This window comes from Cyprinodon tularosa, unplaced genomic scaffold (assembly GCF_016077235.1).
Source record: "Cyprinodon tularosa strain WSP-4 unplaced genomic scaffold, ASM1607723v1 ctg120, whole genome shotgun sequence".
NCBI classification, from domain to species: Eukaryota; Metazoa; Chordata; class Actinopteri; order Cyprinodontiformes; family Cyprinodontidae; genus Cyprinodon; species Cyprinodon tularosa.
This window is the reverse complement of record NW_024038004.1, coordinates 4,033,747-4,060,582: the sequence shown is the minus strand read 5'-3', so window position 1 is coordinate 4,060,582 and position 26,836 is coordinate 4,033,747. Positions and strand designations below refer to the sequence as shown.

At 38.7% G+C, this 26,836-nt stretch overlaps 1 protein-coding gene across 5 annotated transcripts in view; it reads left to right on the top strand.

Annotated features, from left to right (window-relative positions):
* The first annotated feature begins 1,565 nt into the window (after window positions 1-1,565).
* The window catches only part of klc1a (kinesin light chain 1a), a 58,698-nt gene continuing 33,427 nt past the window's right edge, over window positions 1,566-26,836 (top strand). The window contains exons 1-6 of one of the 5 annotated variants that reach the window (XM_038274284.1): window positions 1,566-1,984; window positions 16,566-16,833; window positions 18,001-18,231; window positions 20,054-20,132; window positions 23,291-23,519; window positions 24,667-24,754. In XM_038274284.1, the coding sequence (XP_038130212.1) occupies window positions 16,567-16,833; window positions 18,001-18,231; window positions 20,054-20,132; window positions 23,291-23,519; window positions 24,667-24,754 (894 nt within the window). In that variant the 5' untranslated portion in view covers window positions 1,566-1,984; window position 16,566. The remainder of the gene's footprint in view (window positions 1,985-16,565; window positions 16,834-18,000; window positions 18,232-20,053; window positions 20,133-23,290; window positions 23,520-24,666; window positions 24,755-26,836) is intronic. The other 4 variants (XM_038274278.1, XM_038274291.1, XM_038274300.1 and 1 more) reach the window with 4 other exon arrangements.

Here is a 26,836-nt window from a genome sequence, read left to right as displayed (position 1 = left end):
GTGCACCAGTGCACAAAGCAAGGTCCATAAAGACATGGATGACAGAGTCTGGTGTGGATGAACTTGACTGGCCTGCACAGAGTCCTGACCTCAACCCGATAGAACACCTTTGGGATGAATTAGAGCGGAGACTGAGAGCCAGGCCTTCTCGTCCAACATCAGTGTGCGACCTCACAAATGCGCTTCTGGAAGAATGGTCAAAAATTCCCATAAACACACTCCTAAACCTTGTGGACAGCCTTCCCAGAAGAGTTGAAGCTGTTCTAGCTGCAAAGGGTGGACCGACGTCATATTGAACCCTATGGATTAGGAACGGGATGTCACTTAAGCTCATATGTGAGTCAAGGCAGGTGAGCAAATACTTTTGGCAATATAGTGTATATATATATAGCATGCATTATCAGTATTACACATGTAAGATGTAATTACGGTAAAAACATAAGTACATGTATATTACATTCATGTATCAATTTGGCACGTGTTTATTATGCTCCATTAACACATAAACACATACATTTTATTGTGATGGATTTGTATAATATGTTATATTACATGATTTATAGACTCCATTGACGTCATAATGACTATGCATTGTAATGTGCCTATTTTCTTATAAATTACAGTCATCTACTTATGCTTTGAAACAGCAGGTGTTTGTCAAAGTGATGAATTTATCTTTTTTTTTTAAAGTCTTAAGTCTACGGAAGATAAACTGATTTTTAAATTTTATTTCAGTTTAATATGGGAAAAAGTCAGAATTTTGACTTTTTTCTCAGGATTCTGACTTGAATCTCAGAATTTTGGATCTTAATGTAGATGGACACCATGAAGGAAGAGATGTGGGAGCACTCAGCTTCACGGACAAAGATGTGAGTTTTTTGAGAGGGCCAGTGACACATTGGTGGAAAATGACGGAATTAGGCAACTTTTTACGTGTCCGAGGGGTCCCCTCATTAATAGAGGAGCAGAAGGTCATTAAAACAAGAGAGCTAGTCTATAAAACACATGGCTATGGCTTGATGCTATCTTGTTTGTTATCTGTTAGAATTCAGTCAGAATTCTGAGACGAAAGTCAGAATTCTGACTTTTTTCTCAGAAAAAAACATTATTAAACTGAAAAAATTTTAAAAATCAGTTAATTTTTTTTTTTCAGTGGGCCTAATCCTTTTCCGTATAAGTCCCCTTGAAAATGAGAACATCATCTTTGTCTGATGCTGTAGCTCACATATTAGCTGCGTCTCAATTCGCGTACTTCCGAGGACGCAGCCTGCGAATTGAGACGCAGCCAATGTCTATTGATAACGGTCTACATAGGGAGTACCAATATGGCGGCCGGTGGCTTCACTTACATCCCGTACTATCAAAGATCAGTGCGTGCAACAGATTTTGTTGGCTCCCATGTTCACCTCCAGGTGGCGCCATAGTCTCACTTAACACTTTTAATATATCATCTGAAGATTTTTGATAGTATTATAGTTTTAATTCCAATTAGATCCAAAATGCCAATGAATACTGGCAACTCCTCTCTTCCAGCTCTACAGATTGTCGCAGAGATCTTGCTGATTACTGTCACCGCAGCTCTCTCTCTCTAATCCGGTCCAGATGACATCAGTCTAGCCGAGGAGGGGCAGGGGGCGCCGGTTAACGCCATTTTCACGCTCCGTCCAGTCAAATCGGAGCTGTCAGTTGTAGGAACCGATTCATTTTCAGTCTCTCACGTGACGCAGCGGGTCCTGGCGCTGACGTCGAGTTGTTGGGATGGAACAGGCAGCCCTGGATCCACCTGAGCGCTTCGGACATCAGGCTGCTAGGTGCTAGCATGTAGCTCTGTGGTCCGGCTAACCGAAACTCAGCGAACCCGGACGAATTCCTGCTTCTTTCTTATGTTCTCCTCACCTGTATCCCACTGCTGACGGAAAGAAACATATTGGAGAGAAAAGGGAGGATTTAGAATACAGTGGAGCAACGAATGTACCACAGAACGGTAAGAATGGCTCCGTGTATTTAATGGACAGGACTCATCGGCTAATTAACCAGCCCCTTAAATTTATTTTACAGATGTATTTTTTTTTATTCGTGTTTTCAGACCCACACGTAATTGAATTAAAATATTGTCAATAACTGAGCACGCCTGTATGAATTTGCCTATTTTTTTTTTTTTTTGGTCAGTGTTTACATTGACGCCAGGAATTAGACGCCATAGACTGTCAGTGAGTGGCAGCTAGTTAGTGCTGTGGTTTGACAGGAAAGTGTTGGCGAGCCAGTTATTCTGGTTAATCCACTTAGAAGCGACATGGGTGGAACAATGCAGGGGCAACAAATAAAAGCATGGGTCGGTCACAGAAAAAGCTGGTGAAAACGCCTCCTGTTGCTAAAGCGCTGCAGTGAGGAGTCTTTTGCATCGTTTGCATCTCGTTGATATTCAGCACTGGTGAAGACAGTGTTGGTCAGAGACAGTGGATCTCAGTGTGCAGCTCTTCTTCTTCTTCTTCTTATGGGGTTTTATGGCGGTTGGCAGACTTGTGAATTGTGCATTACCGCCACCAACTGATATGGAGTAAAGCAAGAAAACAGAAAACGATTCACCCCCCCCCCCCCCCCCCCCAAAAAAAAAAAAAAAAAAAAAAAAAAAAAAAAAAAAAAAAAAAAACCTGTGTAACTTAAACCAACATAATACTAAATCACATTTGCCCATATAATTTTTAATTTACTCTAGGTCATCTTAACTCTGCCAGTTTCTGATGGTCCCATCGGTCCTCCCATCATACTTCCAACCATCTCCCAGTTCAAATCTTTAATGTCCAGATATTTTTCTGCAGCCTTCACTATTATTTTGATTTTTTCCGTTTTTTTTGTTGTCTGTGCAGTACAATTAATTACTTCTACCATGAAAAGAACAAAATTTGTCTTTTTAACAATAAGTGAGTCTTCATCAATTTTTTGATTCTCTAGAGGTTTGGAATTTGCCGTGTGTTGAACTGTAGGTTTGGGTTTTTCTGACTGAGATGGGATCCTTTTTGCAGCTTCAGCGTAGGTTATTCCGAGCTCAAATTTCATTTTTTTAATTTCCTCAGACCTTTTGCTTGCTTCACAGCCGCGATAGGCAGCAGTATGTTCTCCACCACAATTACAGCATTTTATTTTAGCTTCTTTTCCACATTTTCCGTACTCATGTTCTCCTGCACACCTTCCACACCTCTGTTTCCCTTTACAAACTGCTGCAATGTGACCGAATTTTTGGCATTTGAAACATCTCAATGGTGGAGGATTGTAGATTTTGACATTATAGCTTATGTAACCGATGAATACTTTGCTTGGTAATTGCTCTTCCTCAAATTTAATTAGCACTGATAAACTGTCAGATCTTTCTCCGTTTCTTGTTGTTTTTAACCGTTTTACTTCTTTTACTTTTGCACCGCTTATGTTTTCCAGAATCTCTTTTTCAGAAATTTTTAGAGGAACTCCTCCAATGACTCCCCTGCTGATCTTTTTGTTCTCCATTAGGCTGCACTGAACTCTTATCCCGTCAATTTTGTTGATCCGTATTGCTTTGCCTTGCTGGGCGCTGTCTCTGCAGTTAATTAGCAGGTCTCCACTGTACAGAATTCTGGCACCTCTGACTTCTCCGACAAGTTTATTGATGGTTTTTGTTAAGTGAACCGGATTCCAATTTGTAAAAGAGTCTGCCTGATTAACGACTTTGAATATGACTTTGAATTCATTTTGTTGTGCTGTGGAATGTATGGAATGATCATCACTGGATTGTTCTGAACTAGATTCCCCTTGAACTGATCTCTGTTTTTTCCGCTTTTTCTCATTTTTTGATGTTGCTATCTTCCAACCTTCATTGTCACTATTTCCCTCTTCCATCCCACAAGAATCGCTTCCTGTTTCCTCACTACTCACGGCCCAAGACATTTCTCCATAAGCAGCTTCAAAACACGCGCCATGCACCAAACGACCATCCACATGCCAAAGGCCAGTGTGCAGCTCCCAGCTGGGATACCAAGAACATCTAAGGTGTCTGTGAATGTTTTTAGTCCCACGGCAACATCTGGATAATAAAACCCTCTGAGGATCTTTGATAGATTATTATAATGATGCCAAGGAAGGAGCTTCCATTGAAATGTAGCTGCAAGGATTACAATCACCTGAGTCATAATCCTGATCTGCAGTCAGTCTGTTTGCCAAGGCTGAAACAATCAATCGGATGAATCGATTATCGAAATAAAAATAATCTAATTTAGTAATCGATTGATCATTACATGGAGTATATAGACTGTAAAACATGGCTTTAGCTGACAGGGCAACCCACCTACAGCAGTAATATTATCAAATTTGTAAAATAATCTATAAAACGTTTTGCATTTAAGATGAAAAAACGTTTTTGTCTGTCAATACAAGGGGCATCCAATAAGTAATGCCCCTGGCCTACTTCCAGATGTTTGATCGAGCTGATATTTTGCATGTGAAGTATTTTTAATCTCTATAGATTAAATAGCAAATTACAGCTCTGAACTAATTGTGGTTTCTGATTTACTGCTGTTAAAACTGAGTCAAGTCTGAGATTTTGCATTTAAAAAGATGCACACAATGGGAGACTTTTGATCAAATGAAAATAACTTATAGTGATAATGTCCCATAATATAACCTTGTAAAACATTTTGCAAGGTCATTTAACCTGCATCATCATCATAAGTTACTTTAATTTCATCAAAAGTCTCCCGTGGTGTGAGTCCTTTCCAATAGAAAAACCTGATCGCTGCTCGACACTCAACAGGCTCCATTTCAGACTTTTCTTAGTTCAAACACCTGTAAGTCAGAAAACACAAATAATTCAGAGCTGTGATTTGCTACTTAATCTATAGAGATTTGAATAACGTCACATGCAAAATTTCAGCTGGATCAAACATCTGAAAGTGGGTCAGGGGCATTACCTATTTAACGCCCCTCGTGTGCTCTGTCCAGAACTCAAATGGAAATGTTTTAGTTTCACCTGGTTTAATTTAATAAAAAAGTCTTCTTTAGCTATCTGATTATTAATCAATTAATCGGAAAAATAATCAACAGATTAATCAATTTGCTAAATAATCATTAGTTGCAGCCCTATTACAAAAAACACATGGGCTGGTATGAAATTCTTGTGGTAAAACCTTGAATTCGGATATCAAGCTGTTTGGGATGCTATTAATTAATAAGTTATTAAAAAGTTGATTATCTTATATTATCTTATTGATCAACAATAATTGATAAGTAGCTGTTTCTAAAAAAAACAATTTTCTCTTGTAACAAAAAGCTCTTTTGACAACATGAAGAGCATATTTATTTGTGATTAACAACTCATTGCCTGTCTAAAAAACAAACAAGTTTTCTTACACATTATTGCATTTATTTATAAGCTATAACAAAATTGAGCCTGGTTCACTTAATAAAAAAAAGATGCATAACATATATAATACTTATGTACAGATATGTAAAACTATAATTAAAAGACAAAGTATGTTGCTGTACCGTGCTGTCAGACTATTTGCCACTTTGTTTCAGTGAAGGACTATAAAACAGACCACTGTTTTTACACTAGTTCAGTGGCAGAGGAGAGAGGTTAGGCTGCTCCACCATGCTGCACAGCTAAATGGACTCTATTTAGGTGATACCCTAATTCAGGCATCCCCAAAGTCGGTACTCGAGGGCCGCTGTCCTGCAGGTTTTAGAGGTTTCTCTGCTCCAGCACAGCTGATTTACATTAATAGTTGATTAACAGGCTTTTGCTGAACTACACTCACCAGAATCAGCTGTGCTAAAGCAGCGAAACCTCTAAAACCTGCAGGACACTGGTCCTCAAATAACAACTTTGGGGATGCCTTCCCTAATTAGTTTTTCAAGTGTTATTATACACCAACACAACTGCATAAAGGATATTCTTCATCCTTTCAGCAGTCCCTAGAGCAAAAATTCGACTTGCATGCCACTTTCACAGGTGGCATGTACCACTGGCAAGTCAGTTATTAAAGTGACACAACATTTTTAACACACCTAGGCTACGTTCACACTGCAACCTGAAGTGACCCATATCCAATTGTTTTTATATATTTTTTTTATCTTTATCTTATCTTTTCATGACAGTCTGAACACGGGTCCAATTTGTAAATGTAAGTTCACATCAATTGTGATTTCTGAATTAGAGTAAAACATAAAGATTTAATAAATTGATCGAGTTCAAATAAACAAGGATAGAGCTGCTTAATTAGGGCTGAAACATTTCATCAGATGAATCGAATATTGAAATAATCTTTAACTAATTTAGTAATCGATTGATTAACTGTGTAGTGACTCTAAAACATCCCTTTAGCTAAAAGAATGACCCACCTGGAGCAGAAATTATACCCAAATTGTTCAATTCAGTTTATTTATATTGCGCCAATTCACAACACATCATCTCAAGGCACTTTAAAGTTCACCAGATCATACAGTCAAATTGATTCAAAGTTTTCTATCTAAGGAAAACCAGTTGATTGCATCGACTCATTGACTCGAAGGCAATCCCTCACACTAAGCATGCTTGTAGCGACAATGGAGAGGAAAAACTCCCTTTTAACAGGAAGAAACCTCCAGCAGAACCAGGCTCAGTGTGAGCGGCCATCTGCCGAGGCCGACTGGGGTCAAGGAGACAGAAGCAGACATACAGAAAGAAGCAGAGACAAAAAAAGCAACTGTAAACCAGCTCCACAGGCAGCCCAGTCAAGGACACACACAGCCAGGCAGACGAGCTCCGAGCCATCCAGCCAGTCCCAGTCAGACAAACAGGACTACACTAAAAAACAGGCCAATCTCGAACATCTATAAACAAAGGTGTTGATGGCAGCAGCACAGCTGATATTTCTCTCCAGGATGGAGTCACAGCCAAACAGGAACAGACCAGATGAAGCTACTTTGAGAAAAAAGCAGAGTATAACGTCGGAGATTGAATTAACAAATTCTGCGGAGTGGGAGAATAGAGATAGAATGATGAAATAGGAGTCCTTATGTCCTCCAGCAGTCTAAGCCTATAGCAGCATAACTTAACATAAATTGTTAAAAAGATACGTAAACATTTTGCATTTAAGATTAAAAAAAGTTTCGTCAGTCAATATGCTCTATCCAGAACTCCTCAAGCAGATTTGCTTTAGTTGCACCTGGTTTAATTTTGTAAAGGGTCTTCTTTAAGGAACGTCTTGCTCTCCGATTATTTCTTGATTAATCGAAAAAACAATTTGCAAAACAATCGTTAGTTGCAGGCAGCCCTAATTTAGTCCATATAACCTGGGTTAATATTTTACCATACTTGCAGAAGTGACTGTCTTTTCAGGTGTCTGGATTGCCACTTTTTTTTTTTGTTTGTTTTCTAACCAGCCACATTTTTTTAATGCCTAAAATTAAGGTGAAAAACTGAAAAGCTTTAGAATAATTATAGAACGTGTACAGAATACACATTAAAGGGCTGACTAGACCTGTGTAAAGACAACTGTAGGTGATCTGTGGCTGGCATCTAGAATAGAAAATGACAGGTTAAACTCTTCAGATGTGTCCTTTTCAAGACAAGATTAATATTTTGATTGAATAACATTTATTCAGTCATAACAAAAATAATGTAATTAACAGAATCCATACCATAATTCACTGTAATATCAAGGTCAGGCAACGATAGAAAAACCCTTTCACAGAGTGTAGACTGATGGCTCTGAGTCCTGAAAAGAGGAGGAGGAGCAGACGCTAACCTCTGCTTCCTCCATCAATGCAAAAGCTGTTTGTTTTTCTACGTGGTCTAGTCTTATCTTGCTTTCTCAGAGCCGTACATACAGCAAACAATGCATCTTCTCTGTCGTGAAACCAGCCTGCCACCTACCATCCCAATCCTTCCCACTTGGTGTCAAAATTTCTTTTTTTTTTTTAAATCTCCTCTGAATCTTCCTCTTTCTTTTAGTCTGTTATAGCTGTGCAGCCCCTTTAAGCCAGCTATATGTTGCCACATTTTGTTTACAAAAATCCAAGGCTCATGTAACAAAATTAAAGACTACACGTTTGTAGTCTCTTCACACACCTAATCCCTAATACCCACTGTAGTTAATGACAGTTGCCAATACATTCATTATGAATATAAACATGAACATGCGTGTTTATTATGTTGATGAGCTTTATTGGTTTAAAAAGTAAACTTATAAATGTTAATTTATGATTCTCAGACGATACTGTGATTTTTGTCAACATGCATGCACTTAAATTCTTCTGTGTTCATTTCCATGCGCATTACCAGTTAATATGACCAAGAAAACTGCAGCTACAATGTCTGTTTTGTTGTTAAATGTAATATTTTTTCGATAATTGATTATTCTGTTGATTATTTAAACAGTTAGCAAAAGGTTCCTCAAAAAAGATTTTTACAGGTGAAACTGAAACTTTTCCACTTGTCGAGGTCTGGATGGAGCATCCTGACAGATGAACAAGTTCTTTATCTCAAAACAAAATGTTTATATATATATATATATATATATATATATATATATACATACATATTTACAATTTTGCTATAGTTGCATTTCTAAGTGGGCTGCTCTGTCAACTAAAGACATGTTTTATAGTCTCTATACTCAAGTTTCATCTGTAGTGTTTTTTTTTATTTTGTGTGGCATTGGAGTCATTTATGTGCAGGAGGTAGATGTAATGTAAAATGAAGAGAAAGAAAGAGGACAAAGTCGGGTCAGCTCTATTACAACAACAGCGAGGTAACTTTACAGTTTGCAGCAACATCACAACAACAGCATGCTCCATTTGTTATTATTGTCACTTAAAGAGCAGGACAGATAGAAGCACCTGAATATAGGGCTGGGCGATATGAACTGTAATCAATATCACGATAAATTAGTCAGTTTTACCTCGATAACGATAAATACACAATAAATGCTACGGCTCCTCTATAAGAAATAATGGCATGTGCAGGAAATGCAGCTGATCTATTTATAACACATTTATTGAGTAAATCACATGACATATTACTTTTAATTAAATATTAAAGTCTTGTACCCATTCAGGTTTAAACATTCAACAGTGTCTCAGTGAACAAGAGAAAAATGTTACTTCTCTTGCAAACATTTTTGGGAATTAAGCCTTTTGCACATCTTTGAACAGCATGGCTGTGCTGTAGGTGGTGGACGTTGGATGTGTTTCTTTGGGTAGTCGGGACAGATTTCAGGAAAACTGCATTTTCATGTTTTTTTGCTCAACATTTATGGCGTAATGTTGGTGCCACTGAACTGAGTGTGCAGTGAGAACAATGTGCATCGTTTACACTCGCACACCCTCACTCAAAACCGGTCTGCCACGCGCTCAACTCAGACTTCTCCTTTGTGCGCTCAGCTTTATCTTTGCTCTTGCTCTGCTCCACCGAGTTAACTGATGTAACTTCATTTACAGTTGTGCTATAGTGTAACCCTCAGATTCCATATACTCTGCTCTGTTCCGCCCTGCTCAGGTACATCATTCGGAATACGTGTCTATCATTTTAATCAATGAGAACTGTTCCACATGCACCACTACTCCTCTGCACGTCACCATCCACATTTTTCTTCTTTGTCCGTCACTGTCAAAATAAGGAGCTGAGCTACTTTTTGCTCTGTTTTGGTCTGGCCAGGTCAAGATCCGCAATTGCAATCGCACCAAACAGGAAAAAGAATGGCAAAAAGATCCAGTTTGCCAAATTAAAATATGGTAACGATGGGTTGGTAACTACAAATTATAGCATAATTCTTATATATTCCTAAAAACTAAGGCCGTTTAATTAAATGAATGGGTGCTAAATATTGGTATTTCAACATGACACAAAGCAGATTTCTCATCTCAATCAAAATATTTATTTTACACCGAGAGGCTTTAACGTTAAATCAAACCCAGTCACAACAACTGCAAAGAGCTTATCTGACAGCTGCAAAACAAACTGTTTTTTTTTTTCTTTACAGTGACCTGTCTGGCGATGTGGCAATAAGAATAATCGTCTCGATGCGAAAAAGAGAGCCCAACAGATTTTGCTTTCACAATTGGAGCAGTACGGCTATCGCCATAGTGTTCCACTTGATGTATACATATAAATTGCTTTATTATGATTATGCAGGGAGCATTACAGATTATATGGACACTGCAATGTAAGTAGAACAGGAAAGGAAAAACAGGAAAAAGGAGAAAGGATGAAAGAAAGAAGAGATGAAAGGGTGACAAAACAAACTTCTTAAAACAGGCATGGATGACGAGATGGGGAGTTTGAAAATAGAGAACAAACATAATTTATACAAACCAATTATCAATTATAGTTATCCGTGTTACAAAAAACCACAACAAAAAGAAAATATTTGGGCAGAAACTACACATATGCTGGATGCCACTGATTATTGTAGTGAATGACTGTTACGGTAAAAATTCAGTTTATCGCCCAGCCTTACCTGAATGTACAGGAGGGAAAGAGAAACAATGCATTATTAAATGAAAGCATGCAAATCTAAGCTAACTTTACCTACTTCTAGCTTGCTATAATGGTGCTTATTTAATATGCCCAGATATTAAACTGACCAACAGTGCTATGATGTTGGATCCAAAAGCAAGCAGGCATCAAGAAATGTTATGCATCCACATTAGTTACTGATGAAAACATTGAAAACAAGAATAGCCGCACAGTGAATCGATATGAAATGGTACTAATGGAAAAGAGGCCTAAGCTTCAGGAGTAGAATGTTGGGCTGAAACAATTAATCGGATTAATCGTGATTAAATGATTATTGAAATGATCGTCAACTAATTTCTTAATCAATAACTGGAGTATAGAGGCTCTAAATCAGGCCTTTAGATGACAGAGTGACCCACTCAGAGCACTAATTATAGATTTTGTTTACCTGTTTTAATTTTGTAAAAAAGTCTTTAAGGAACCTTTTGCTATCTTATTATTAATCGAAAAAAATAATTGACAGATTAATTTATTTTCAAAATAATTGTTAGTTGCAGCCCTAGTAGAATCTCTGTGATCAATTGTTTGGGCTCCATATCAAAATAGAACAATAAGAAAATAATATGCAAGTTGTATTTTCCATCCATTCATTAACCTTAGGTGTAGAGTCCAAAACTCAGGGTTAAACAGCATTTAAGCAGTTTACTAAAAACAGATTTCTGAAATGCATGATGTTATAAAAACAGCTTGTTGGTTCTTTTTTTAAAACGTCTTTACCATTGTTAATTTCACTACAATCCTTCCTTACTCTACCATCATTCAAAGGAGCCGTTTGTTTTCCCTCTGCTCTTGTACAATACGCATGCAGCGTCAGCTTCCAACTTCCTGTTCATGTGATAGGCTGTGGGCCTCTTGCTGTGTCACATGGATCTGGGCTGCAGACCTTCCTCAGTTAGGCCCGTCTGTGAAGCCTGGCTGGCTTCCTGCCCCGCTGTCTTTGCTTTGGTACTTTCATTAACTTCTAAAATGTTTTGGAATGTTTTGGAATTTGATGTCTTCACCTGGTCTTATAGAAACTGTCCCTTGAAGGTGGGCTGCCTGCTCATCACACTATCAGGGAGAAGCATAATGATAGAGCCAGTTTCATTTCAGTATTTTCAGTGAGTCATCTACAGCGTTTCTATTATCATTCAGCCGAATTCGGGGGATTTTGGCTGATGTCCTTAAAGAGATTTATTCAGTAGCTTGCTATAAGTTCTGCTGAAGCAGTCTGTCATAATCCTCTTAAGTGTGTGGGTGTGTGTGTATAATGAACACAAAGCAAATAAGTAGCGTAAGGAGTGTGGAGAACTACGCTGGGAATAAGTTCTCTATGTCAGGAGAGGCCGTCATGACAGAGCGCAAAGTAGTTTAAATAGGAAACTGATTTACTATGGAGGATATTTGTTATAAAAAAGCTCATCACATTCTTGGTGTCAGGTGTTCAGAAGGTTTTTGTGAAACAGTCCAGCCTTTGTTTCCATTATCTGTATATGAAAGGTCTGTCAGCTGACGGCAGCCTTATCTGTATCTCGGTTTAAACCGGGTCTTCCGATGGCTCTGAAGATGTTTCTTTTATGGGCTGCCGCAGTGCCTTAAAGAGACGATCATACCCATCAGATTGTCACAATGGCAAACTATTAAATCTTCTTTATTGAAAAGTGAAATTGTACTCAAAGTTTTCTGCTTATCTGGAACCGGGTCGTAGGGCAGCAGTCTCAGCAGAGACTTCCAGATTTCCCACTCAATTCAGTTTATTTCTACAGCTCCAATTCACAACACATGTCATCTCAAGGCACTTTAAAGTTCTCCAGATCATAAAGTCAAATTGATTCAAAGTTTTCTATCTAAGAAAAACCAGTCGATTGCATCGACTCATTGACTCGAAGGCAATCCCTCACACTAAGCATGCTTGTAGCAACAGTGGAGAGGAAACACTTCTTTTAACAGGAAGAAACCTCCAGCAGAACCAGGCTCAGTTTGAGCAGCCATCTTTCCTAAGGACGAGTGTGGTTCAAAGAGACAGGCACCAAAACCAGCTCCTCAGGGGAAACCCCAAGGTGCTCCAGGGCTGTCAACAGACATTATCCCCATCAGCCTGTCCTTGGCTTCCTCCTCCCGGTCGGATATGTCTGGAACACCTCCAGAGGGTGACATCCAGAGGACATCCAAAGCAGATATCTCAGCAACCTCAGCCTGCTCCTCTAGATGAAGAGGAGAAGCATCTCTAAGTTAGCCTCTCCTGGATGACAGAGCTCTTCCAATCTCTAAAGCCGCTTTCCCACTGAAAACCCAGGTTTTTCAACAATCAACTATTGGCTCTTTTCCCATTTGGTTGAATAGCCGAGTCTGGCCCTCTGCTGGCAAGGCTTGTGGCCACTGTCCCCCCAGCACTGCATGTCTGACACCATCACGCTGGGTGAGCGTTCAGGCTGTCGACACTGCAACGGAAATTAGGGAAGTAAATAATGGAGAGCAGCATGGACAGGAACAGGGCGTAGTTAGTATTCTTTATTATTTTGTTCTTTTACCTTTCCAAATCCCTTTTACTAGCACTGCTCCATGTTTACTGAATATAAACAGAGTTGTTTCGGCTTGTTAGATCAGAAGCGACTGTAAGTTGCGTTCATTGTTGTAAAGTTATTTAGCGGGTAAGCTAAATAAGAGGTAAGAGAACTCTGATGTTCTCACAGCATAACGATCGGAGCCGAGGGGATTTTAATGGGCGTTGCTTTCCGAGCCGTTTGAGTCTCTGAGCTGTTCCCACTTAGCCTGGGTGCCATTCCGAACTTAGTCCCGCCCACAACGTTTGAGGTCGGGAAGTTCGGTCTGGCATTGCTCAGTAGTAGCGCGAGTATGCTCGCACAATATCTGGTGGGCCAATCAAATTGTCAGGGCAGGCTTTATACAATGATGGACAGATGATCAACAGTAACGTAATCAACCACGTCACAAAGCACGCTTGGGTGACAACAACAATGGCTGCCGCTGGAGAGTTGAGGTGTGTAAATTCTGCTATTAGGTCTATTCTAGAAGATATCGACAGCAAAAAAATTTTAAAAGAGGAACAGAGAAACGCGATCAAGGCTCATCTTCTTATTCTAGGCGTGCAACTGCACGCTTTGATTTTTGTTGACAACAACTGTGCCTCGCTTAACATACGTCACGCACTCCGTTGCTCTTATTGGTTGTAGGTCTATCCAATTGAGTGCAGAGGCATTTTTTTTTACTGGTTCGTTCGAAACACGCCCTATAATCACAGCTCTATGGAGCAGTATCAGACTCATATTCTGACTAGAATTGAATAGGACTACGTCAGGCTAGTTCCCACTGCCACTAAAAGCAGATTGTTCCCGGGTTTAAACGGGTTTGTCTGCCAGTATGAAAGGGAGATTGCAGCCACCCTAAAGAGGCAGCTTATTTTAGCCACTTGTTTCCAGGATCTTGTTCTTTAGGTCATGATCACGATTTCATGACCATAGGTAAGGGTAGGAATGTAGACCGACTGGTAAATCCAGAGCCCTGTCTTTTGACTCCACATCAGGCTGGTGCAGCATCCGCATTAAAGTGGGAGCCGTGGCGAGCTGATGCTTGATTTAAATCCTCGGATCAATCAATCACAATCACATGATTGGTCAATTCAATATCTGAAAAATTCACCACATCAACAAATTACTGCAACAAAACTGTATTCCAATCCTAGATGAGATGCTCCAGTGGCTGCATGTTGGCGCAGAACTCTTCATAAAATGAAGAACATCATAGACAACCCGGAAAATCCTCATCAGACATGGCATCTTCAGTCAGAGGCTCTCCAGTTTTGCTGTTGGGCTTTCCGCCTGCAGCCATCAACATCTTGATGAATAGTTCAAGAAACCCTTGTGATTTGAGTTACAGCAGCATTTCATTAAAATTCGCAGCAGCAAAAGCATATAGAGACTGAAATGGTTTCCTGTTCCTTGCAGGATTGCTCAAGCTTAGTCAGATGGATAGTTTGTGAAAGTCAGTTTTCAAAATTAGACAGTATCAAGTAGGGCTGGGTATTGTTAAAAAAATTTCGGTTCCGGTACCGATACCTTCACTTCGATACCGGTTCCTGAACGATACTTTTTTCGATACCAGTTTTATAATATCAATTCGAAAAAAAAGAAAATTACACAACATAAAAAAGTACAAATCTTGAGTTTTATTTTAAGCTCTGTTTTTCCATTTACATTTTTCCTCTTACATAAAAAAATTAATAATTCAGTGTCTAATATTCACTGTTACATTGTGAGGACCTTTTTACTTAGCAGTTTTCCTTTAGAAAAATTACCATGTCTGACAAACAAGCCCGTTGAATGGGATCCTACTGACAGCGCACCGCTGGTATTGGGGGGGTCTGAGCGGCTCCGACAGAAATATTGAAGGCAGGATGAACTGACTGCACTGATTACGTTTTCAGGTGGATTTTCCCACTTAAAAACATAATAAAACTACTTTATTCCCACTGATCACAGCAAATATAGCTGCAAGGCAAATAAAGGATAGAGTAGCTCCGCCCAACGCGCGTCTGACCCACTTTGCGACCGCGCAGCCAGAGCAGCAAAGCTTCTTCAGCAGCGCGTCAGAAGCTGGTACAAGCAGCAAAAATGAAGCAGCAGACGAGATTTTGCTGCTCTTGCTGCGTCCAGTTTGAAAGCAGCATGATTCACTCCGCTCTGGCTTTGCTCTGCCCACGGGCTGCTGAGAGGAGGATGGTCGCGCTGGCTGCGGTCCGCTCTTCTTGCAGTCAAACACAGAGCGACTTTCTGCTCTTAAATTATTTCCGTGCACGATGTATTGCATTGTGCACTATTAGCATCAGTCTTAATAAAGTGAAGCCGCACTTTTGACCTGGGGGGCATTTTAAAGGGGTTCCGCGACGCTGCAACCAGTTCACAAAAGATACACATGAACCCTGGCTGTAGGCGTGACCACCTGTGTATTTTTCCTGGATGACGCAATCACCTTAAGTGTTCCAGCCAATCACCGAAACTTGGTACCGAAAGACGAGGCATGTTTCGATACTCTGTAGAACCGAAGCATTTCGGTCGGTACCATAAAAGTACCGAAGTTCGGTACCCAGCCCTAGTATCAAGCTACATTCATCTTCTTTCTAACTCTGGTCATCATTCCATGCATTGCTCTGGAAGGCACCAGTGAAGGGGGATTCACAATATAGGAATATTGGCCGATATCTGATATGCAGATTTTGCAACTCAACTGGCCAACAATCGATACTGATGATATACTTACTGATAGAGTTTTGGCCAAATCCTCCAGCTCTATGCACTAGTGAGAGTAAATACCAGGGTTAGGCAAAAATACAGCCGCTAAATGGATGTAAGTCAGTGTAAAGTCTTAATATGGATAGAGATACAAATGTGTCTGTGTGTGTTTGGGTATTTGTGTTTCTCACTAGACTTAAAAAGTCATAGGATTTTTGTCTGCGACAGAATCAACTGTTGCTTATCTTTTGTGTTGTTATTCTGCATTCTAGTCATTGCAGCTGTTACAATAATTTTCATCCATATTTTATGTTCGAGTTGAACCTGGTGAATCCTGTCAGTAAAGCTCTGTATTTGTGTGATATATGTGACCTTTCCTGAACAGCTTCAAAGTGACATTAAAACACCTTTGCTTTCCATTAAGGACAGTAAAGTTGTCAGGTTACTGTCTCTATTTATGTTTCTAAAAAGATCGATAGTATGAGGAAGTCTGGCCACCTTTTCCTGAGGTCATGATAGCCCCACTTACTTCTATAGTTCCAGGCTTTTAAAAGCTTGTTTGCAGTTCTGACTTTGTTTTAAAGGCTGTGCTCAATTTAAGAAAAGCTACACTTCCTCTTTAGGAACGTTGGTAACACTTTAGTACTTAGGTAACTTTTCATTGCCTCGTCTGTTAATATTGAGGACACCTCATCTTCTTTAAGGTGTACATATTATAAATGATCATTCTGCAAAGTTTTTTCTGGAGGGATGATGCAGTATGCAAGACAAAGACTCACATGTTTTTTATTGTTGTCATTTAAAACCTGCAGAATGCGTGAGGACATGTCCACTATGGTTTGTGTGAAGGAGGAGGAGGACCCAGGGGAGAAACTGTCCCAGGATGAGATCATCTCCCGGACCAAGCAGGTGATCCAGGGGCTGGAAGCTCTAAAACAAGAACATCATTCCATCCTGGAAGGCCTGCTGGGCACACTGCGCTGCCTGAAGCAGGATGAGGAAGGCGTCCTGGTGGAGGAGAAGTCTCATATGATCCGGAAGTCCCTGGAGATGCTGGAACTTGGTCTGAGTGAAGCTCAGGTATGAGCGTTTTAAGCTTTAGCTTCACTGATACCTTTTGAAATTCAGAGTTTTGTTATTTCAAATTACAAAAGTTTTAATACAATTTAGTTACATCAAAAGTAAGGATGTTTATTAGCTTTCCTTAGTGAGTTAAGGATAGAAATAAGTAATTTTAGTGCCATAATTCTGTTATTTATGGACATCCGGATGTATATCGATTTGCATATGCGCAGGATGGATCGTGCTTCTACGACTGATGGGGTAGTGACTTGCTTTTCATTAACGGGGAGATACAGTGTTTTTTTGTTTTTGTTTGAATGTGTCAACATTTTGTAAAGCATTAAAGGATATGAATATAAGGTGCTCTGTTTGTAACAACAATAACAGAGTTTGGTCTGTTTGGACGCTGTAGACTACAGGAAGCACAGGTGCAGCTTAAATACAGATATTTTTGGGTGAAACTGAATAAATATGAGAAGTGAAGAAAAGAAGGAGAAGTTTAAACTTTTTTTAGCTACAGATGCTTGTAATTTCTCTCTCTGAGTCAGAAATGTTCTGTTGTTGGTTTAATCTCCAAGTACCGTAATCAGATACAAATACCTAGCATGCAGAGTATGCAGACTCCAGTTGTCACTAATGTGTTTGTGCAGCAAAAATACAACAAACACAACATTTGTTTTATTATCCTTTTTTTCAATTCTTTATTTTTGAAACCTTTAGAAAGTTACATGAAATGAAATTTCACAATTACAGTCTGTGATCAATTCCAATATTCTTTTGTTTTTTAATTAAAATAATAATAAAGAAAAGGTGAAAAAAAACCCTGAACAAAAAGAACAAGAATAGGGCAATCGAGGGGGTCCCATTCCAAAAGACATTACACGTATGTTAGTTATATTTTTCATTTGTAGTACGAGTTGTTTTAATTGAAAGTGGAAAATATCTTATTTTTGTACACCGTCTCACAGACTGATGTGCATCATGAGATTCTTCAGATAATCCTGATTATTCGAGGATTTTAAAAGATTGTTTCGTCAAGGATGAGTGGAAACATTGTGATCAGGACATTCTGAGTTCAACTGTTACAGACAAGAAATATGTTGTTTCTTTCCTTGAATTTTTTCACAGGCACATTGATTACCTTGGACACGTTACATTCTTTGTCTTTAACATCTCTCTGCTTAGGTGATGATGGCACTGTCAAGCCATCTGAGCTCTATTGAATCAGAGAAGCAAAAGCTCCGTGCTCAGGTTCGCCGCCTCTGCCAGGAGAACCAGTGGTTGAGGGACGAGCTAGCTGGAACACAGCAGAAACTGCAGAAGAGCGAGCAGAGTGTGGCCCAGCTCGAGGAAGAGAAGAAACACTTAGAGTTCATGAACCAGCTAAAAAAGTATGATGAGGACCTTTACCCCTCAGTGAGTATGCAGCTCATCCTCTGTGGAAGGCGTAAAACTGATGCCTTTCCGGGGAATCATACCTCTGTTATGGGATCACTATTCTACTAGTAATTCTGTTAACCAGACCAACCTTGTTTCTAAGCCAAAACAAGGCTTTTTTTGTTCCACTTTATAAAGCCTTGAACTCAATTCTGTTTCTGACATTTTGAATTGAAAAAGCTTCCTGGACGGGAAGCAAAATGTCTTCAAACTTGGAAACAAAGTCAAGTGGATTGTTTTTCAACTTTTTTGGAATGCTAACCACACATTAGCATAAACAAGTGTCTCACTTTACAAGAACATTTATTGCAAACAGTGAAACAAAAAATTAAGTCTCTTTTAGCAATTTAAATTTAAATGCCAAAAGCAGCTGATGGGAAGTATGCAGCTATAAATGGTTGAAGTTTGTTTAACGTAAACTGTAAAAGCCACAATAGTCAGACCTTTAGAAGACAGAACACCCTTATAAAAATGTTTGTAAGCCAATTATTAGCTGATGAAGATTCTCAGTCATCCAGGTCATAGTCTCCTAGTCATTCCGTAAAAGTTCAAAAAATATCCACTGGACTTGGTCCAGTCCAGTGGATATTTTTTGAACTTTTACTGAAACCCAATTATTAGCTGGATGTGAACTTTTTTCAAAAGCTTCCATCATTCTAATAAATTGTTCTGAAGTTATGGCAATAAATTATGCTTGTTGGTATATTTTCAAACCCCACGGATATTTCATGAGCTCTAAAGTTCCCTTACATGATTGTATAGATCAGGGGTGGCTATTCCAGTTCCTGCAACAGTATGCAACAGTATGCTGCAACTTTTGGATCAATCCTTGGTCCACCAACACTCCTGAATCATGTGAACCAATGGGACATTTAAGGCTACGTTTACACTGCAGGCCTTAATGCTCAATTTCGATTTTTTTCTTTTTGTGAAATCGATTTTTTTGCGTTGCCATTCACATTTCCAAATAAATGCAACTTGTATGTGATCTCCTGTGTGAACTGTATTAATACAACTTAAGCGTCCCACATGCGCATTAGAGAACGTAATGACATCACAAGCAAGCGTACTCTGTGTTTACAAAACATGGATGGTAGTGCTGGAGAACATCTAGCGATCTTACCCAACCTTAGAAACATAATGTTTTCAATATGGGTAAACATAAATATTACTCTCCGGATCATCATCTGCTTGGTTGTTGTTTTTCTTGCTGCTTCTTCATAGCAAGACCCAGAATAGTGACCTCTGTCGGGTATTAATGGCGTACAGGTTGGGTGAATGCGACCTGGCCGTTCAGACACAGGTTGCATTGAAAAGATCAGATTCGTATCGGATTCAGGACCACATAGCCAAGCGGCCTGAGTCGCATAGGAAAAAATGGCATCTGAGTTGTTCAGACTGTCATTAAAAATTATAAGATACAGGTTGCATATGGGCAAAAAAATCGGTTCTTGGTCAGGCTGCTGTGTGAACATAGCCTAAAAGTTGCAGGATACTGGCCCTCAGGAGCTTGAATTGCCCACCACTGGTATAGATGGTCTCTTCCATCTATGATTGTGGAGCAGGGCAAACAAAGAAGTACATGATAAATTCTTAAATGGTATTTTGATATTTGTTATTCTAGTTTGTGTCAAAAGGTTAAATTCTACATTTGCAGCAATATTCCATAATAAGATTTTTCATGTATGAATGTTTAGAGTCCTGAGTGCAGATTAGCCACAATGAAGGTTGACTTTAAAACGTCTCTTCTTGTCTCCTGTACTTCTAGTAAATTGTCTTTTTTTCATCTTCATCCTATCAGGAAGAGAAAGAGTCTGACTCCAGTAAAGAGACCCTGGATGACCTCTTTCCAGACGACCAGGATGACCAAGCTCCAGGCAGTAAGTCCTCCTTCTTCTTTGATCTACTCCTTATGTTAACATAGTTTCTTACTAACTACATTCTAGGCGTTAAAGTTTGTTGCAAGCTGCTTAGCGGACAAAGTTTTCCCCAGGTCTCTTACTGACATGGGAATATTGTCGCTGGATATTGTAGTGAATGACGATAACGCTAAAAATCAGGTTTATCGCCCAAAGCCTACTCTCAGCATATTGTTTGGGTGCTTTTACTTCAATTGGTTAAATCTGTCTTGACATGTGAACCGTGTCAGAGCGAACTTTGAAAATTATGTTTGTGTCTTCTTTTTCATTTGGGGAAAAGCCAAACCAGTTTCATGTAATGGAAGTACAGTGAACCGTTGTTTTTCGCGGGGATTACTTTCCCAAAGGAACCCGTGATAGGCAAAATCTGTGAAGTAGTGACCTTTTCTTTTTATTATTAATTTCAATTCAGTTTATTTATTTAGCGCCAATTCACAGCACATGTAATCTTAAAGCACTTTACATTTCAGTTTTCTATCTGAGGAAAAGCAGTTGATTGCATCGACTCAATGACTCGAAGGCAATCCCTCACACTAAGTATGCTTGTAGCGACAGTGGAGAGGAAAAACTCCCTTTTAACCAGAAAAGTTGTTCAAGCTTGTATCCCTCTTCCTATGTGATCGCTTTAAATGTATTGTTCACGAATGCTTCTGCTCGAGCGGTATTCGTAGAAGCGGTCTCTCCGTGCAGAGAAGCATTTTTGATTCCAAAGTGTTTCTTAAACTTTTCAAACCAGCCCTTGCTAGAATTAAATGCACTTGATACAAACAGCAAACATCCCTGTCATTAACATCATCACAGTTTGATACAGTGTTCTAGCATTTGTGCAGATAACGTTTCTATCCAGCGTAATTTTCTTTTTTCTGCAGTCATTAATCCTCAAAGCTAATGCAGACTTCATCCTTACCATGGTTTTGTTGTGGACAGTTGCAACCCTTTTTGCATCCTTATTAAAACTTACTGCTGCTGTTGTCCTCATGTTATTTTCCTCCTTCTTTATTGAATAAACAGAAGATTTATTAATTCTGTAATGGCGACCTTCAGCCACATAGGTTCTACTCTCCTTTAGCATGTCCAGAATTGTAACTTTTTCTGCAATAGTTAGCATCTTCCTCTGTCTTTTGGGCGCGGCCGCAAACTGCCTTTGTCCGTGCAGAATGTTTTGTCGAAATTATGGGTTTTGGAGAAAATTTGCAAATCTAAATTTGGCAAGCTCCTTTACATACATGTATATTAAAATATTAAACTGTAACGTAACCGTAACGTTTGGCCTTCAGCCATGCCTCTCCATTTGGCAACCACTACACAAATAAACAAGGATACTGGTGAGAAAGTGTCACTACCCATTGTCCGCTACGATTGGTCGGTCAGTTTGACCATGTCGTGCGTCTGCTGCATTGGTGGATTAGCATAGAACTACAATTTATAGAATCTGAGCCAATTTTTTTAACATTCTCCTCACTTTGGCTTTTTAATAATAAATAACGTCCATGCAGACCAAATACGTCTGTGCCTTTCAATTTAGAGGAAAGCCTGCCCCCAGAGGTAAACAGAATCTGTCAAATGCTGTTTGAAAAGAAGGTGGTTGGTAAAACTTAATCTGAAAGCAGAAGAAAAAATGTAAATATAAAATATGTTACATTTTTTTTAAATTGGTGAAATACTAAAAAATAATATTTTGAAATAAATTTGAAGACACAGCAGTTAATTCTTTTTTCAAAGTTTCTAGATTCTTTCAAATTTCAATGTACAAAATGTGTTCTTTGATTGTAACAATAATAAAAAACAAATCCCACCATATATATATGTTTACATTAGATTTATTTATTTGACTGAAAATTATCTTTGTAATTTAAAGGATTGATATCCATGAATATTATATTTATATATTATATATATAAACTGATGAAGAAGGGATGTTTAGAAAATGCAAAATGCTTTTTGAGATTGATTAGAATCCCATATTTAAAGGGAAGAAATATGCATTTATCTTTTGACGGAAATAAATGCAATGCATTTTACACTAGAACATGTAGAGATACCTGCTTGTATTCTTGAATTTCTAACCATAAATTAGAAAGAATACCCTTTATCCATCTCGTTGCTTCCTGTTCTTAAAACAAATAAATTTAATAATGTAATGTATTGTGTAATGTATTGTAATATATTGTGAATTCTAAATTAACTGCATACAATATGAAAAACCTAGCTTAATGTGGAGAGGTATGAAGAAAATAAAATGTTCTCTTCACTGCAATTAACCTCTTTTCAGGGACATATATCCCTAGGCTGCCTGTGCTTGTATATGATGTATGTGAGAGAAGATCATTGTTAGAGAAGATTAGCTTTAGCTCTGCCCTTTGTTCAGACAGCCTGACTAGCTTTTGGGGTTTTATTAAATTGGTGTCAGCAGAATTGGAGTAATTGTGTTGACAGCCCTGTTTCCATTTGAATCAGCTTGGGGCTTAAAAGGCAACCCTTGAATGCAACCAAAACGAAAGGACTGTTTAATTCAGTTTATCTATATAGCGCCAATTCACAACACACGTCATCTCAAGGAACATTAAAATCCAACCAGATCATACAGTGAAATTGATTCAAAGTTTTCTTTCTAAGGAAAACCAGCTGATTGCATCGACTCATTGACTCAAAGGCAATCCCTCACACCAAACATGCTTATAGCGACAGTGGAGAGGGAAACTCCCTTTTTAAAAGGAAGAATCCTCCAGCTGAACCAGGCTAAGTGTGAGCGGCCATCTGCCGAGGCCGACTGGGGTTCAAGAAGACAGAAGCAGACATAAGGAAATAAGAAAAGATACTGTTAAGATGCAGCAGATTGTTATTTTTTTTCCAAACGTGCTCCCTCTCCAGGTTTTTGGTAGCCTTTAACTTCAAATTGATTAGATAGGTAGAGTTTAAAACCTGCCACACCTTTATACCTAAGTATTTTCTCATCATAAAAGTAATTTTAAACCTGCAGTTGGTGGCTTTACCTTGTTTCATTGAGCCTTCAGAGGTAAAGTGTGTTTTGTTAAAGTTTTTGATGATGATGGTGCTCACAGAATCCACGTCACAAAACTAGACATTTATTTCTTTTGTTTTCTTCCTTGTGTGTTTAGTTCAACAAGCTCATGGCAGTGCTGCAGCAGCAGCTGCCCAGCAGGGAGGTTATGAGATCCCAGCTCGTCTACGGACCCTTCATAACCTGGTGATCCAGTATGCCTCCCAGGGCAGGTACGAGGTGGCTGTTCCCCTCTGCAAACAGGCTCTGGAAGATCTGGAGAAGACCTCAGGACACGACCATCCAGATGTGGCCACCATGCTGAACATCCTGGCTCTGGTTTACAGGTGAGTGCACCCCATTTCCTGGATCATTCAAAAGGCATAACAGCAGAGTTCAGGACACATTTTCGCTCCTGGAATAAGAATATTGATGTTTTCTTTTGAAAAAATATTTTTAAGCCTTCCTAAATCAAATCTATGAATAATAAATCTGATAGAACATTGGCTTTAGTACTACAGAGAGTTTATTGATTATGAAAAATCAGTTGCTTTTTGGTGTCATTTTTGTAAACTCAGAAAAAAAGATCTGCGCCTTAACTGTGCTGCCATCTCCCTCGTCTTACAAAAATCCCCTCTCAAAATGTTTAGATTTTCAGATTGCGAAATAAGTTTACCCACTGGTATCAATAAAGTTACCTTGTTACCTGGTGGTTGCCCACATTTTCAGGAAGTCACCCTGGAGCCTTTTGCTGCGTGACATCTTGCCATCTCTTAAATTTGGGCTTTTTAGTTCAGTTTTTTTTAAATAGCATTGGTTTTCCAGGACAGGGAGAGAGGCTGTACCTCATGGACCATAATTCATGAGGTTTACTATTACTAAACTCTGACCCCAAGCAGCAGAGACAGCATAAACAGCTTCTTTACGTGCAAAGTCAAAGGTTGACGCGCATCAAGGCACAGCAAAAGGTCCTGCAGCGCGTTGTGAGCAGCACGTCCGAGCAGCTGAAGCAAGGCATCATGAGCTTCTGAGCATCTGAAGTGTGTGACTAGCTTTAGAAGTAGCAGCTGGTGAAGTTGAAAAAATTTAACTTTTTCTGCTCACGTGCCACATCAACCAATCAGAGAAGCTGATCTGGGTGACAGACACAGCACTGCTCATGCAGATCGCTATGATCATTCCTCTGAAACAATTTACCTGCTAAATTAACTTTTGGGGTTTTGAATAGCATTGCAACAAAGTTAAAATGTCAAATAAATGCATGATATTGCCACAAAATAGTTTGTTGCATTTTGCTTTATTTTTATTGGATGTTGTCTTTCATTTTGTGTAATATGGGTCCTTTAATCTGTATGTGTCAAATGTCCTTAAATGATCACTAAATCATGTAAGAACAAAGGTCCAGTAATAATGAATCAGATTTGATGTCCTCTTGTTTTCCTCATCTTGCATTATGTTGGTATGTCACATTCTATTTATTTATCCATCTTTAAGGGATCAAAATAAATACAAGGAAGCAGCCAACCTGCTAAATGATGCTCTGGCCATCAGAGAGAAGACTCTAGGCAGAGACCACCCAGCTGTAAGTATATACATGCCTCGCTTAAAATAGTAAATAGCATTTGTTTTGCGATCGTCTTCATAAAAACACTTTTAAACAGCCATGTATGTCGGGGAAACCCTTTTGGAGAAGAATCACTTGATGGAAAATAAACAGAATGATTCACCTCAGATGTTTTAACAGAAACCAACATAAATTGATCAGGCTCACATGATAACAGAAGACAGTTCATCACTGGAAACTTAAAGGAGACAGTTTTCTGCTGCATTAGTGAATACAAGAAACTTTTCAAGTAAATTAAAGAGAAACCTTTCTTTGTATTTAATAAAAGCTCAATTGCCTCATTGCTCATTTCCCCTGAGTTAACAGCATCTCCTCCCCATTCCATCATTTTAAATAGAGAAAGTACAAAGATTTACATCTCTGAATCTTTTCCAATAAATCCTGGGAATATAGACTTCTGTCACACCTTTGTTCCCACTGACAGATTAGGTCCTGTGTTTGCAGGTTCAAAGGTGTTTTATGATAAAATACCCACAGTCATTGAGGAAACACAAAACCTGTTTTAGGCAGATGTGGAACATCTGTGACTTACTACAGAATTACATCATAAAGCTAAACTATTAAATAAACACCTTTAGTTCAGCTTCCGCTAAAGAGTTTAATTCAGAACAATTACTAAACCAAAGTGACTTACACGAGATGCATGGGTTCCAGAGTCATAAAAGAGGTAATCCAAAAAAGACAAAATTTTATTCAAGCAAAACTGTGCCCAAACTGACTGACTGCTTACAATGTCATGCAATGCAGACGTGCACAGCGCCCCCCTACCGAACAAGATGGGTAGCTCGGTCAGCAAGGACCTGAGGAAGAGTGGCTGCTGATGTCACTCTGCTGCATCCGCCGCTCAGAATGCTTTTTCGTTTTCGAGTTATGGACAGTATTTAGCTGGCAGACCACGAAAACGAAAAAGCAATGTCCGCTGTGTTTTCTCTTTGATTATGGCATAAAATGTGCAGTCTTAAAGAAGAAAATGCAAATGCAAACAGGATAATTAATTACTAATTTCATTTATGAGTCAAGTAATTCAGCCACATTCTTAAAATGAAAAGGCATTTTTGGAACTGCTTTTTCATTTTCAAATTTTACATTTCAAACAGAATTTCAGTATGTATTTGCTTGGTTACATTTTGAAAAATCTCAAATGTCTTTTTCTTTTTCATTTTAATTAAGTAAAATGATGAGTGGTGTTAAAGAAGAAAATGAAAATGCAAACAGGATTATTGATTACTAATTTCATTTATGAGTCGAACAATGCAGCCACATTCTTAAAATGAAAAAGCCTTTCTGAAAATGCTTTTTCATTTGAAATATGGTAACAATTTGCTTCCATAGCTATCAAGCACAGACTGGAAACACAGGTCAAGACAGCTCTATGGTGTTCTTGCAGTTTTCCCTCAAAGCCACCCTTCACATTGGTCATATATGGATAACATTAAAACACTATCCCATATTGAATTCATATTTTCAGGTTATTAACTCTATAAGTGTGATTTTTTAATTTTTTTTATTTATTTATTTATTTTTTATATGCACATGAATGATCCATGGATAGATGTCCTGTTTGTACATTTCTAAGGAAGCATTAGTAGCTTGACTAACTATGTTAACCACAGCAGGCCAGTGTATTTCCTGTTGGACCCCCATCATCTTCAGTTTGGGAAGCTGAGTAAGCCCCACTCTCACTCTTCAAACCTCAATCTGCCTCGATTTTTCTTTTTCTTGATGTTGATTGTTTTTTTTTCTTTGATCAAAAGATTTTTGTTGTATCAACCGATTTATTATGAAAGATACTTCCTGTTTCTGTTTACCAGTATTTCAATGTCCTACATTTAAGCTAAATTAAATCGCTTTTCATTGAAAGTAAGAATAGACTAATTAGTGTTTAGTGGACGATTTCATTCACCAGTTTTTGCCAAACATCAGCCTGCTAAAACTCATTTTAGATTATTCTGTTTCCTCTTTAAGGAAGATGTTAACGCTGCATTTCAGTTTTTGGTTCTATATAATTCAGATTTTACGGACTTTAATTTGATGTACAAG